Source organism: Stomoxys calcitrans, chromosome 2, assembly GCF_963082655.1.
Source record: "Stomoxys calcitrans chromosome 2, idStoCalc2.1, whole genome shotgun sequence".
Taxonomy (NCBI): Eukaryota; Metazoa; Arthropoda; class Insecta; order Diptera; family Muscidae; genus Stomoxys; species Stomoxys calcitrans.
This window is the reverse complement of record NC_081553.1, coordinates 37016518-37031259: the sequence shown is the minus strand read 5'-3', so window position 1 is coordinate 37031259 and position 14742 is coordinate 37016518. Positions and strand designations below refer to the sequence as shown.

Sequence of the window (14742 nt, the reverse complement as noted above, 5' to 3'; positions counted from 1 at the left end):
ATATGGGGTATTAGACGAATATTTCAAGATGCTACAAACGGAATGGCAGAATTAGTATACCCCCATCCTATGGAGGAGGGTATTAAAACCCATTTCCTTCATCTGCACTCTTTCCAGTTATTTGTCCATAGATTCTATAATAATACCCTTACTTTTGAAAAACCTCCAATTAATGCGGGGGAAGAATGGAGAAAAACAAGACAAAAAAATGGAAGTCATTCCTTAAGATGGTGATTTTGAGCCGGTCTTGCATCATTGATCATTGTTGGAAGAGACAACAGTTGGTCTAATACCGTTTTACGCGTGCGCACTACTAATTTTTGTTTTGCTCTTCGTGTCCTTCGGTGGCGTTTTTTTATCTTTCGGAAGGTGTCATCTTGACAATGTTTTTTTTTCCTTATTTTCCTTTTTTGGTTAATGATGCTGCCGCTGTTGCCTGTTGTCTTTTGCCTGTGCCAAGGTAAAAGAGTTAATCCTTTTTTTTGGCTCCCCTATTTTTTGGAAGAAAAGACACTGCAGTTACTTCTAAAATAATCCTGACGATGATGATGATGATAATTGTAAGAAGTTTCCTTGTCCTTTTCCATTTCTTACCTTTGTGAGTGTTTACATTGAAATTGCTCAAAATTTTACCTCTGTCCGTTTGGCTCAATGTAGAGGAACAGAAACACGTGTTCAATATTTTCCTTATTTTGAGCCAAAGAAACAGCAAAACCTCGAAAAAGGTTTCTTCCGCCTAGCGTCAGTTGGCGTGTAAAATGCAATCGCATATGGGCACAATTGAGGAACAAACATAATTTGTTACAAATCCTGATGTAGAAAATATGGTTGAGAGTGTGTTTATGTGTGTGTTGGCCGATTTTTGGTGTATGAAGATTTATACAAAGTTGAATGTAAGTATTTCAAATAGGATAAAAATTAAAAAAAATATGTAAATTACAATATAAAAAGTTCATAATTGCGCCCTCTAGAGGCTCAAGAAGTCAAAACCCAAGATCGGTTTATATGGCAGCTTTATCAGGTTATAAACCGATTTGAACCATACTTAGCACCGTTGTTGGAAGTGATACCAAAACACCACGTTCAAAATTACAGCCAAATCGGATAAGACGTGCTCACTCTAAAAGCTTAAGAAGTGAAGACCCAAGATCGGTTTATATGACACTTATATCAGGTTATAGATCGATTTGAACCATACTTAATACAGTTCTTGTTAGTGAAACCAAAACACCAGATGCAAAATTTCAGTCAAATCGGACAATAATTGCGCCCTCTAGAGGCTCAAGAAGTCAAAACCCGAGACCCTTCATGATAGTTTGGTGTTGTTTATATTGGGAGGAGAGAGTCGGTCCCCTCGATGCTAAGACCCAAAATACCATTTATTTGAGTACTTTATTGTCCCCATCTACATGTCGTGCAGAACGGCAGGACGTGACCCAGATACTTGGGCTCTTATATCAACATTAGCCTCTAACTCTACTGTCATAGACCTTTCTTCTAATTCCCATATTATCCCGATCGAATTACACGTCCTATTGAAGGGTATTTAGTGGGTGGGCTAGTCCCAGACGACTCTGCCAAATGTGTATATCAGATTTGTAGTCAACCCCCAATGATCTGTCATTTGATACCCATTATGTGACGTTGGACATGTGTTGGGGGTTTTTTAAGGTTGGGGAGGCCCCATTGACACCTTTGACCAAATTCTCATTCTACTCACACCCTGCTGGGGTGTTTTGGGAGGGGAGGCGCTAGAGACACCAAGTAATAAATTTTTATATCTGATTCTTACCTTACTTTTAAATTCACATAATTTGATATCCATATTGCCCCATTGGTAGATATGTCCTATTGAAGGGTTTTGGATGGTAGGGAGGCCCCTCAGACACCAAGGAATACATTTTTTTATGTCAGATTCTTACTCCACTTTTAAATAGCATTCATTTGATATCCATATTGCCCCAATTGGTAAATAGGTCCTACTGGGGATTTTTTAGGGATAGGAAGGCACCGCAGATACCAAAGTATAAATTTTTATGCTAGATTTTATTTGATACCCATATTTTGGGGTTGGGGGACACCCCGAACACTTTGGGTGAAATGTGTATACCAAATTTGTACTCTACTTTGAAATACCTTTCATTTGATACCCATATTGTCTCAATCGGTAAACATGTCCGTTCGGGTGGGTTTAGGATGGGGCGTCCCCCCAGATTATTGGACCACAAAAATTTATAAAAATTTTGTGTTTTTGGGATACCATAAAGAGGCATGCAAAATTTCGCTTAAATCGAACCCCATCTCCGATAACTGGGAGGTTCCGCCCCGATTCGATTCCCCGATATGACTATTTGAGACCTTAACAGGCGCAACACATTCTCGATTTGATTGTAGCAAAATAATTCAAATACAAACTAAATTAATTTAAGCTAATTTTTGGAGGAATCCATGGTGGTGGTGAACTTGGGCATTTTTACTCGTTTAAACCTTTTACAATCTAAATATCCTTGGCTTTCTTTGACATTCACAATTCTTCCTCTGAACCTCACATTTGATATCACTTTTATTCTCTGTTGATGTCAAGACAAAAAATCTTACTTAACATTATTCTGACACTGGGTCAAAATCTTATCCATGTACTCCACAGTTTGGGCCACCACATGATCGGCACAGGTCAAGGCTGCCTCTGTGCTTTGTTTGGTCAGATGATGCGTCTGTATTATGGACATACTAGCGCGATTCAATAACAAAGCCAAATCATGATTCAACTCTGAGATTTTCTCAATAAAACAGGCCGTTATGCTGCCAAAGCTGTAATCATTCTCCTCACATTGGCTGGGTAAATCGACTATCTGTTGGGCGCCACTTTGCAAGGATTTCGTGTATTGATCGGAATCATTTTGAAAGGCAAACAGAAGATCGTTAAGATCCTTGGTGCATATCATCAATTGAGAATCGATGCGCTCACGTAACTCTTCCATGGTTAGCAACTGTTGGCACTCGGGATGTGACAATATGGACTGAGCTTCAATAATGGGTTCAGTCAATTGCTCCAGGGCTGAGGCCAATATCACCTCAATGTCACCCAAAATGGTTTGAGTGGTGCCATCGATTTTTGTGGATAGTTGCGAGCCAAGCTCATCGGCCACTTGTTTGGTATGGATCACTAGGTTTTCCATAATGTGGCTTACAGGACCGCTCATATCATTTTGGCGAGCCAATGATGTACTTCCGGTGGCCTATGGGGGAAAAAAAGGGAAAAGATGAACTTGACTTATTTTTCGATTAGCGTCATACTTACTATTCCCTTGTGGAAGAATACTACAAAAATGATTAGAATCAATAACTTCCACATGCTGAAGCCTGTTGTTCGACTTTCAATGTTAAGATATGAACTGTTCCGTACAAACTAGATGTTAACTATATAGACTAGACTTTCGTGCATTGATGTGTCATCACCATTATCATCAGCCAAAGCTGTGCTCACCTATTATTCTACATGAGATAAAATGTGGTTTCTATCTTTTCGGGCTGTTTGATAAAATCTGATACCTCTCATTCAATGTCACCACAAAACAATGCCCTTCCCTATCATATGTTGGTATTGTAGTATGCAATCAATATCTACGTCTTTTTTATTAAAAATCTATTTTTATATGAAAATAAAAATCAATATTTGCACTTTATTTAATTGTCTAAAAGGGGTGTGGAGCAAGCAGGCAATGAAGTTTTTCCGTTTTTTGGCAATAAGGCAACAATTTGACTGTCATCTTCATTGGCTGTCTTAGTTTCTATTCTCTCTTAAATTTGTTAGGTAGAATTATGAGAAATTTGCTGTTTTACGGAATTTCGGCAGTTTTGGTAATTTTTTAGATAGTTTTTTGAAGTTTTGACATTGTAAAATGTTCCATCCGTCTGCTGCGAGCAAATTGTCTTACCTACGAGTACAGACGTTGGATGCCATCCTCTAACTGTCCTTCTGTATAGATATCCGCTCCAAATGTTGTGCATACTCTTCTTATTAATTAACGATTTGTACTCCTTTTCCCCTCATTTAAGGTTTTAGCCAGCACTGCCATTAAAAACCACCCACAGGTCATCCTTAAACATGGTCCCCTCTATGATGGCATCCAACTCCTTATAGCTGAGGAAAAATTCCATGCCCAATTGATATGGAACAGCACCCATCGAAAAATCCAAAAAGTTTCCCAAGAGGTTGAGCTCACGCTGAAAGACTTGCAAAGCTATGGACAAATCATGGAGGAGAAGCTAAAGCAATTAAATGACTTGGAGCAATATCAGGCATTCTTGGAGTGCTATATTCAGTACGAAAGACAAATAGCTCGTTTCAATCGTGACCTTATCGCCAAGTATTTGGTGTGTAAAAAAGCAGTGAACAGCAGTCTTTCCCAGCTGCGGGATGAAATAAAATCAGAACTGCTTTACATCAAAGATGCCCCCCTCAAGGTACAGGATTTGAAATACATTTGTAATGTCACCGATCTAAAAAGGGCCAATGAGAATGATCGCTTGACAGCTGTTAGAAGCACCATGTGCATACTTTCAAGAATGGGCAGCATAAAACAACGCCAATTGCAAGCCACTCATATTTGTTTGGAGGTCTTGGGCCGCATTGTGATTAGTGATATGAACCTGAATATGGAAGATGCCGACATTATCGATGGTGGAATGGGTGGATCATATGATGATAATGTCTGCTTGGAGTTTCGCAATTTAAAAGATGAATTTGAATTGATTTATGAGCGCATTGTCAGTTGTGTGTTGGAGGAAAATATGTAGGGAAGATAAGATTTAATAAAAATTTCCATCTTGATTTGCAAAAAAATATTTAGCTCCTTAGGCGTTGAAGAAGTGTTTAAAAACGTCGAATTCCAAAATAATTGCAACAAGTAGAAAAATCTCAAGTTCGGCCGTAGCGAATCTTGAGAACCCACCTTTATGGATGCTTTTAAAAATGTACACAAATAAATGTAATTAAAGGGCATACTACCAAATATCTGCAAAATAAGGAAAAATTAGGCTTCTAAGGGCCTTAGAAAATCATTTTGGAGATTGGTATCTATGGGAGCTATAACAGGTTATGGACCGATTTGAGCAATACTTACCATGCATATGGAAAGTAATATTGAAACACGTCATGCAAAATTTCAGCTAAAGCGGATAAGAATTGTGCCCTCTGGTGGCTTAAGAAGTCAATATCCCAGATCGGTTTATATGACAGCTGTATCAGGTTATGGGCCGATTTAAACCACACTTGGCACAGTTGTTGGAAGTCATAACGAAATGAATCATGCTAAACTTCAGTCAAATCGGTTAAGAATAGCGCCCTCTAGTGGCTAAAGAAGTCAAGATCCCGGATCGGTTTATATGACAGCTATAACAGGTTATGGACCGATTTAAACCACACTTGGCACAGTTGTTGGATGTCATAACAAGATACGTCATGCTAATTTTCTGCCATATCGGTTAAGAATTGCGCCCTCTAGTGGCTCAAGAAGTCAAGATCCAAGATCGGTCTATATGGCAGCTATATCAGGTTATGGACCAATCTGAACCATATTTGGCACAGTTATTGAAATTCAATTCTTTTCCATACGGCGCAAAGAACTCGACAAATGCGATCCATGGTGGAGGGTATATACAATTCGGACAAAAGAAGTCAAGACCCAAGATCGGTTTATATGACAGTTATATCAGATTATTAACCGATGTAAACCATACTTGGTACAGTTTTTATAGGTGATACCAAAACGCTACGTGCAGTCAAATCGGACGAGTATTGCCCCCGCTAGAGGCTCAAGAATTCAAGACCGAAGATCGATTTATATGACAGTTATATCAAAGCATGGACCGATTTACAATCCCAACCGTCCTACACCATTAAAAAGAATTTGTGAAAATTTCAAGACCCTAGCTTTACTCTTTCGAAAGTTAGAGTGCTTTTGACAGGCAGACGGCCGGACATGGCTAGACTGTTCCGTTAATCCATGCAGCCACTTTAAAAATAAAATTCTCGATTTAGCATCTTTTAAACAATTCCATATACATAAATATATACAAGTAAAAGAGTGCTAAGTTCGGCCGGGCCGAATCTTGGGAACCCACCACCATGGATTCTGCTAAAATGGGGGAGCTATATCTGGTTATTGACCGATTTCGACCGTACTTGACACAGTTGTTGTAAGTCATGACAGAACACTATATGCAAAATTTCAGCTAAATCGGATAAAAATTGCGGCTGGTAAGGGCTCAAGAAGTCAAGTCGGGAAATCTGTTTATATGGGAGCTATATCATGTACTTGACCGATTTGGATCGTACTTAGCACAGTTGTTGGAAGTCATAACAGAACACTACATGAAAAATTTCACCTAAATAGGACAAAAATTGCGGGTAGTAAGGGCTCTAGGAGTTAAATCGGGAGATCGTTTTTTATGGGAGCTATAGCCAAATCTCAACCGATATGGCCCATTTGCAATCCCCAACGACCTACCTCAACATTAAGAATCTGTGCAAAATTTCAAGCGGCTAGCTTTAGGCGTTCGACCGCTATTGTGATTTCGACAGACAGACGGACGGACAGACGGAAGGACATGGCTAGTTCTACTCAGAATGGCGAGACGATCAAGAATATATACACTTTATGCGGACCTAGATCAATATTTCGAGGTGCAACAAACGGAATGACTAGATTAGTATACCCCCATCCTATGGTGGTGGGTATAAAAATAGTTGCGTGACTGACTGATCATCGCCCAGCCCAAACGGCTAAAGCTAGAATCATGAAATTTTGCATGTTGGTCTTGGGTCGTAGACAAAGGATAAGGCGGAATTTTGTAATAAAAAGTATGAAATGCTACATATGTGCCCAGTGCGAACAGAAAGTGCTATAATTTTGTTCTTGGGCTCAAATTAAATAGCGTCTCGAACAAATATGGTTTGGTAAAAAATATTTGGAAAATCTTACCGGAAGTGAGAGAAATAGTACGATTAGTACTGCAATTGGTACTATTTGTAAATTAAACTAGAACTCTGAATTTTTGAACCTAGGAACACTATGGCAACCTTAATTGGGTGACCATAAAAGCTTTTGGAAATTTGTACATTAGGGTACTAAAAAAAAGTACCAAAAAGGTACGAAATGGTCAACCTTGGTACAGGGCGAATGGATAGAGGTGGCATTTTGAAATTTGAATTACAAGACAAGTGGAGCGAGGTGTTAATTTCGGCCGGGCCGAACTTTGGATACCCACCACCTCGGTTATACATATAAACCACCTTTCATCAAAATCCGGTGAAAATTGCAAACCTTATGTCCCATAGCAGTTATATTGAAATATGTACCGATATGGTATTAAAAAAAGTACCAAAAAAGTACGAAAAGGTCGAACTTTGTACAGGGCAGATGGATAGAGGTGGCATTTTGAAATTTGAATTACAAGGCAGGATGAGGGTGAAAAGAAACAAGTAAAAAGGCGTTAAGTTCGGCCGGGCCGAACTTTGGATACCCACCACCTCGGTTATACATGTAAACCACCTTTCATCAAAATCCGGTGAAAATTTCATACCTTATGTCCCATAGCAGTTATATCGAAATATGTTCCAATATGGACCAAATATTAATAAGTACAGTAGCTACATCCTAAAATAAACCGATCTGAACCATATACGACAGGGATGTTGAAAAGCCTAACATAAGTCACTGTGTCAAATTTCAGTGAAATCGGATTATAAATGCGCCTTTTATGGCGCTAAGACTTTAAATCGATATATCGGTCTACATGACAGCTATATCCAAATCTGGACCGATTTGGGACAAATTGAAGAAGGACATCGAAGAGCCTAACTCAACTCACTGTCTCAAATTTCAGCGACATCGGACAATAAAAGCGCCTTTTATAACCCCAAAACCTAACACCGAGAGATCGGCCTACAAGACAGCTATATCCAAATCTGGACCGATCTGTGTCATATTGCAGAAGTATATCAAGGGGCTTTACTTAACTCATTATCCCAAATTTTGGCGACATCTGACAACAAATGCGGCTTTTATGGACCCAAAACCTTAAATCGAGAAATCGGTCTATATGGCAGCTATATACAAATCAGGACCGATTTGTGCCAAATTGAAGAAAGATGTCGAAGGCCCAAACACAACTCACTGTCCCAAAATTCAGCAAAATCGGATAATAAATGTGACTTTTATGGGCCTAAGACCCTAAATCGGAGGATCGGTCTATATGGCAGCTATATCCAAATCTGGACCGATCTGGGCCAAATTGAAGAAGGATGTCGAATGGGCTAACACAACTCACTGTCCCAAATTTCATCAAAATCGGATAATAAATGTGGCTTTTATGGGCCTAAGACCCTAAATCGGAGGATCGGTCTATATGGCAGCTATAACCAAATCTGGACCGATTTGGGCCAAATTAGAGAAGGATGTTGGCTGGCCTAACACAACTCACTGTCCCAAATTTCAGCAAAATCGGATAATAAATGTGGCTTTTATGGGCCTAAGACCCTAAATCGGAGAATCGGTCTATAAGGCAGCTATATCCAAATCTGAACCGATCTGTGCCAAATTGACGGGCGAACGATGGGCCTAACACAACTCACTGTCCTAAATTTGAGCAAAATCGAATAATAAATGTGGCTTTTATGAGCCTAAAACCTTAAATCGGCCGATCGGTCTATATGGGGGCTTTATCAAGATATAGTCCGATATAGCCCATCTTCGAACTTATCCTGCTTATGGACAAAAAAAGATTCTGTGCAATGTTTCAGCTCAATATCTCTATTTTTAAAGACTGTAGCGTGATTTCAACAGACAGATAGGCAAGGGATAACCACCGCTGAAAAATTTTCTGATGGTCCTGCCATGATTCGATCCCAGGCGTTCAGCGTCGTAGGCGGACATGCTAACCTATGCGCTACGGCGACCTCCGTAGGTGGATCTAGAGATCTGAAAGTTAGCTTGTAGTTACAACAAGGAAATATATGATGGGTGACTATATGATCCATTTAAAATATGTACCTCTTTGTCCCAAAATTGGTACCATTTGGTACTTTCTTTACATATGGACCTAGAGATCTGAAATTTGGCATGCTGGTACAAATAGGAAAAATATGATGGGTAACTACGATCTTTTTACAATTGGTACATTTTGGTACGAATATTGGTACCATTTGGTACTTTCTATGCAGATGGAGCTATAGGTCTGAAATTTGGCATGTAGGTAAAACTTTGAAATATATGATGAACGACTTTATGGTTTTTTCACTTGTCGAACATTTTGGTACCAAAATTGGTACTATAAGGTACTTTCTTTATAGATGGAGCTAAAGATCCGAAATTTGGCATGTAGGTACAACTAGGAAATATATGATGGGTGATTAAATGATCTATTCAAAATTAGTACATTTTGATACCAAAATTTGTACTATTTGGTACTTTCTTTACGAATGGAGCTAGAGGTCTAAAATTTGGCATGTATTTACAGGAAGGAAATATATAATGGGTAGCTAAATAGTATATTAAAAATTCGTATATTTTGGTACCAAAATCGGTACTTTCTTTACAGATGGACCTATAGCTCTAAAATATGGCATGTAGTTACAATAAGGAAATATAAATAAAATGGGAGACTGAATGATCCATTCGAAATTCGTACTTTTTTGTACCAAAAAGTGCAAAATAGGGCAAAGTAGCTTATCTACGCTACATTTTGGTTCACAATTCTTTTTAAGGTACTTTCTTTATGAATTAATCTAAAGCCCACAAAATTCATAAACTTATAAACTGAGTGACTACCTAGGTTTTTGGAAGTCCTACACTAAAAAGGTGTCAAAAACGGGTGCAGCGAAGCAGACCACCGGAATGCTAGTCCATATATATTTTGCCTATGTTTGCGGTGAGTTTCTAAGTTTTGGTCTCAACGAACTTTTCACCTTTTTAAGTAGTTTTACCATAAAAATGATTTACATTTAATTTTGGAAATTTATATCTCAAAAGGTTTACATGTAATGATTGACAACTTAGCTGAATGGTTATAAAAATACAACGAATACACCTCCATAGCTCCAGGCAAGTTACAAAACAAATTTGCCGACACAAGGTTATGAAAAGGAAAGGGAGAAAGTAATTAATAAAAAATTACAACACCGATTGCAATCAAATTCACATCAAAAACATATCTCCGATCATTTAAGTTTAAATGCCGAAACAAGCCTTAAAAAAAATTCCTTGAACACCATCGGGGTGATCCTTGCCCAAGACCGATGTGGCCGATGATGATGATTGTGATGGACCTTGTTACAAAATATAACGCATCATAAATGTCAAACAGGGATTGGGATTGAGTCAATAGGAAAATGCAAAAGGACCTCCGGCATAGAATTCTCATACACCACCCCTAAACAAACGATCAACTACACAAGTAAAGTACATGCAATTCCCGGTAAGTATGCGCAAGCGTATGTTGAATGTTCATAAACTCACTGTACAGCAAGGCAAAGTCAAAATCTTGTTTATTATGTTAGAGGCGTGTTACGCCTGTCAACATTTAAAATGTTGGTGGTTTTTCCACTGATGATGATGATGGTGACCAACCAACCAAGCAAATGGTCAACGGACGATCCCACACTTTTCAAGACTGACCAAAGGATATTTTCTCGTGCAACAAAAGAACGAAGAGAACAATAGACAATGAGAGTGTTCATAATGTTGGAGAAAAAAAAAGAACTCATACGATTATAATCCTTGGTTATATTTTTAACAAAAACTACAAAAAAAGAACAATAGCGAAACGGATTAGTAAAAAGGCCACTTTTATGAATTTTGTGTTTTGGTGGTTCTCCCAGACAAAGGCTCAAAAATCGTCCTAGATTACCACACATTAGTGTGAAATGATAGCTCATATGAGTAGGATTTTAACACCACCCAACCAAATCACTTTCCCTGACACTTGAATCCAAGGAAAACCATCAGCAGCAAAACTCAAGTGTGTTCAGACACTCTCAGACACACACACACACATACGCAGTGGTAGAAGTAGACGATATCCTTTAAAGAGGCATTGTTTATGACCCCAGGAATTGATTCATTACTCCAAGTGTGGCTGCTTCATTTATAAGATTCTCTATTCATTTTTGGTGGGTTTTATTGTCCTTGAGAGTTTTTCGATTTGCGTGAACCTTAACCAATTTTATTGCTTAATTTTTAATCGTTTTTTGGGTTTTTATTGAAAAATACCATCTAAAAACTGTTTTCAGCCATTCAATTAAAAATTCGGTAATTTTCAAAGACGTTTTTTGTGAAATTATAACTGGAAAATTTCTCATTTGTATTAGCTAAAAATAAGATTTATTTCTACATTCTTCGATTGTTTCATTATAATACATGAATATTTTGTATAATTATTTAACTTCTTTTATGAAATTTAGTTACGCCATTTCTATGGTCGCAATGTTTATTTGCCCTTCAATGTTTTGTAAACATTTATAATATATGATTTAATTTTTGAGATTCTTGCGCAATCGATCACTCTTACTTTTATAAGAAAACTGGCTAAGCCTAGCCACTATGCTGCGTTTTATTATATCCCACACCATGGCATGGGGGTATATCAACATAGTCATTCCGTTTGTAACACCTCGATCCATATTCCCTATAAAGTATATAACTGGTTTTTCAACAGGGATGCTACAAAAGTAGACCGATGGGAATAGCAAAAGATGACATATTTTTTGCTCTTCAGTAAGGTCGAGTCGAAAATATTTAAATTTATTACCGAAATTCGCAGTCAGTGGCCTCAATGTTCAGAGCGCTACGTACAATTTATGGTTGTCATAATTGTCCTACCTAAATGGCTTCGTTAATGAGCAAAATATGCGTTATTGGTCAGACAGCAATCCATATTTACTCAATGAGTCATCATTGCATTATAGTTTGGTGCGGTTTATGGGCCGGCGGCATCATTGGGCTGTACTTCTTTCGTGATGATCAAGACCAGCACGTTACTGTGAATGGGAAACGCTACCGTTCAATGATAACAGAATATTCTTGGTCAAAATTATTGGCAACAATGTTTGGAGAACGTCTTATCTCACAGAATGGTTAAGTCGGACGTTAGGACGCCTCGGTCACGAGATTTGACATCGATAGACTATTTCCCATGGGACTACGTTAAGTCTATGGTCTATGCCAACAATCCAGCGACGATTGATGAACTTTGTACAAATATCGAACGCAAAATTGCCGCAGTATCAACCTATTTATGCTTTAATGCCATCTAAAGTTGGGATCAGCGTCTGAACTTTGGCTAGCGTGCCCGTGGTGCTCACACAAAAGAAATCGACCTCCATACATAATGGTATCGAACGTACTTTACCAGAAATAAAGAATTTCAATGATATTCAAAACCGTTTTTGTTTAATTTAAAAACAAGAAAAAAAATTTCTAAGTTCGGCCGGGCCGAATCTTGGGAACCCACCACCATGGATTCTGCTTAAAATGTATAATTTTTATACCCATCACCGAAGAATGGGGGTATATTCATTTTGTCATTCCGTTTGCAACACATCGAAATATCCATTTCCGACCCTATAAAGTATATATATTCTTGATCAGCGTAAAAATCTAAGACGATCTAGACATGCTATATCAGGTTATAAACCGATTCGAACCGAACTGGGCACAGTTGATGGATGTCTTTACAGAACACTATATGCAAAATTTCAGCCAAACCAGGTAAAAATTGCTGGTTCCGGACGCTAAAGATGTCAAATCGGGAGATCAGTGTATATGGGAGCTATATCAGGTTATAGACCGATTCGGACCGTACTTGGCACATTTGTTGCAAGTCATAACAATACTAAGTGCAAAATTTCAGCCAAATCGGACAAAAATTGCGGCTTGCAATGTCGCAAGAAGTCAAATCGAGGGATCAGTTTATGTGGGAGCCATATCTAAATCTGAACCGATATGGCACATTTGCAATACCCAAGGACCTACATTGATATTAAGTGTCTGTGCAAAATTTCAAGCGGCTAGCTTTACGCGTTCGACCTCTATCGTGACTTCTACAGACGGACGGACATAGTTAGATCGAATCAGAATGCCCAGACGATCCGGAATATATATACTTTATGGAGTCGCAGATTAATATTTCGAGGTGTTACAAACGGAATGGCTAGGTTAGTATACCCCCATCCTATGGTGATGGTTATAAAAAACTTTTGTGGCGCTCTTATTGAAAAACCCGATTCTAGTTAATGCCACTTCCAACTGGTATGATTTGCTCTCACTTTATACAATATTAATTCTGCCCATGCTCTGCCATTTAAAACATGACATCAGTGCGAATACCGAGTAGTGCGTTCCACACTCACACCTGCATGTTTGAATTGTAGAGCAACTGCTATGTTGGGTTAACAACAACATCAAATCCAACACCCCTGATAACAATCATCAACGTAATCGGCTGTTTGGAGGCCACCGAGGCTCAAAGGTCACCATGTCCGCCTATGACGCTGAACGCATGGATTCGAATCCTGGTGAGAACATCATACAAATTTTCAGCGATGGTTATACCCTCCTAATGCGATATTTGTAAGGTTTTATGCCATGTTAAAATTTCTCCCCAAAGTGGGGTCCCACTACGGCTCGCCGTTCTGACTCGGCTATAAAAAAGGGCTCCCTTATCATTTAGCTTAAACTTAAATCGAAAAGCACCCATTGATATGTAAAAAGCATGCCCCTGTCCCTTATTGGTCATAGGCAAATTTGCATTTTTGGCTATGGCTAATTCGGCTATGAGGTAATCGACCACTTCCTTAAAGATGCTATTTTGCAATCGACATGTATTCTCATATGTGTTGTATTTTTATACCCTCCACCATAGGATGGGGGTATACTAATTCCGTCATTCTGTTTTTAACTCCTTGAAATATTCGTCTAAGACCCCATAAAGTATATATTGTATATTCTAGCCATGTCCGTCCGTCCGTCTGTCTATAGAAATAGAAAGAATAGAAAGAATGCTAACTTTCGAAGGAGAAAAGCGAGTCGCTTAAAATTTTACACTAATGGGTCATATCGGTCCATGTTTTGATATAGCCATATATACCGATCTTGGATCTTGACTTCATGAGCCACTAGAGTTTGGCTGAAATTTTGCATGAAGTGTTTTGTTATGATTTCCAACAACTCTGCTAAGAATGTTTTAAATCGGTTCATAACCTGATATAGCTGCCATATAAACCGATCTGGGGTCTTGGATTCTCAAGCCTCTAGAGAGCGCAATTCTCATCCGATTTGGCTGAAATTTTACACAATGTAATCAACTTTGGTGTTTTGTTATGATTTCCGACAACTGTGTTAAGTATGGATGAAATCGGTGAAATCCTGATATAGCTGTCATATAAACCGATCTTGAATCGTGACTTCTTGAGTCACTAGAGGGCGCAATTCGTATCTGATTTGGCTAAAATTTTGCACAACATGTTTTCCAATAAATGTGCTATGTAAGTATGGTTTAAATCGGTCCGTAACCTAATATATTGGGTTGCCCAAAAAGTAATTGCGGATTTTTAAAAGAAAGTAAATGAATTTTTTATGAGACTTAGAATGAACTTTAATCAAATATACTTTTTTTCTAAAGCAAGCTAAAAGTAACAGCTGATAACTGGCAGAAGAAAGAATGCAATTACAGAGTCACAAG

At 38.4% G+C, this 14742-nt stretch overlaps 2 protein-coding genes across 2 annotated transcripts; one reads left to right on the top strand and one right to left on the bottom strand.

Moving 5' to 3' along the window:
• Positions 1–2539: 2539 nt before the first annotated feature.
• Positions 2540–3410, bottom strand: LOC106082875 (uncharacterized). The gene is made up of 2 exons (XM_013245614.2): positions 3302–3410; positions 2540–3239 (listed from the first exon to the last, which is right to left on the bottom strand). Exons 1-2 carry the CDS (start codon positions 3353–3355, stop codon positions 2595–2597), a joined length of 699 nt encoding a protein of 232 aa, XP_013101068.2. The 5' UTR covers positions 3356–3410; the 3' UTR covers positions 2540–2594.
• A 301-nt stretch (positions 3411–3711) lies between these two features.
• Positions 3712–4800, top strand: LOC106082879 (uncharacterized). The gene is made up of 2 exons (XM_013245619.2): positions 3712–3861; positions 4060–4800. The coding sequence occupies exons 1-2, from the start codon at positions 3823–3825 to the stop codon at positions 4798–4800; spliced, it is 780 nt and encodes a 259-aa protein (XP_013101073.1). The 5' UTR covers positions 3712–3822.
• Positions 4801–14742: the final 9942 nt, after the last annotated feature.

Coding starts and splice junctions, on each gene's coding strand:
- LOC106082875 (XM_013245614.2), bottom strand. CDS start 3,355: ATGTGGAAGTTATTGATTCTAATCATTTTTGTAGTATTCTTCCACAAG. Junction 3,240..3,301: donor TATTCTTCCACAAGGGAATA/GTAAGTATGACG, acceptor TTTCCCCCATAG/GCCACCGGAAGTACATCATT.
- LOC106082879 (XM_013245619.2), top strand. CDS start 3,823: ATGAGAAATTTGCTGTTTTACGGAATTTCGGCAGTTTTG. Junction 3,862..4,059: donor ACGGAATTTCGGCAGTTTTG/GTAATTTTTTAG, acceptor CCCTCATTTAAG/GTTTTAGCCAGCACTGCCAT.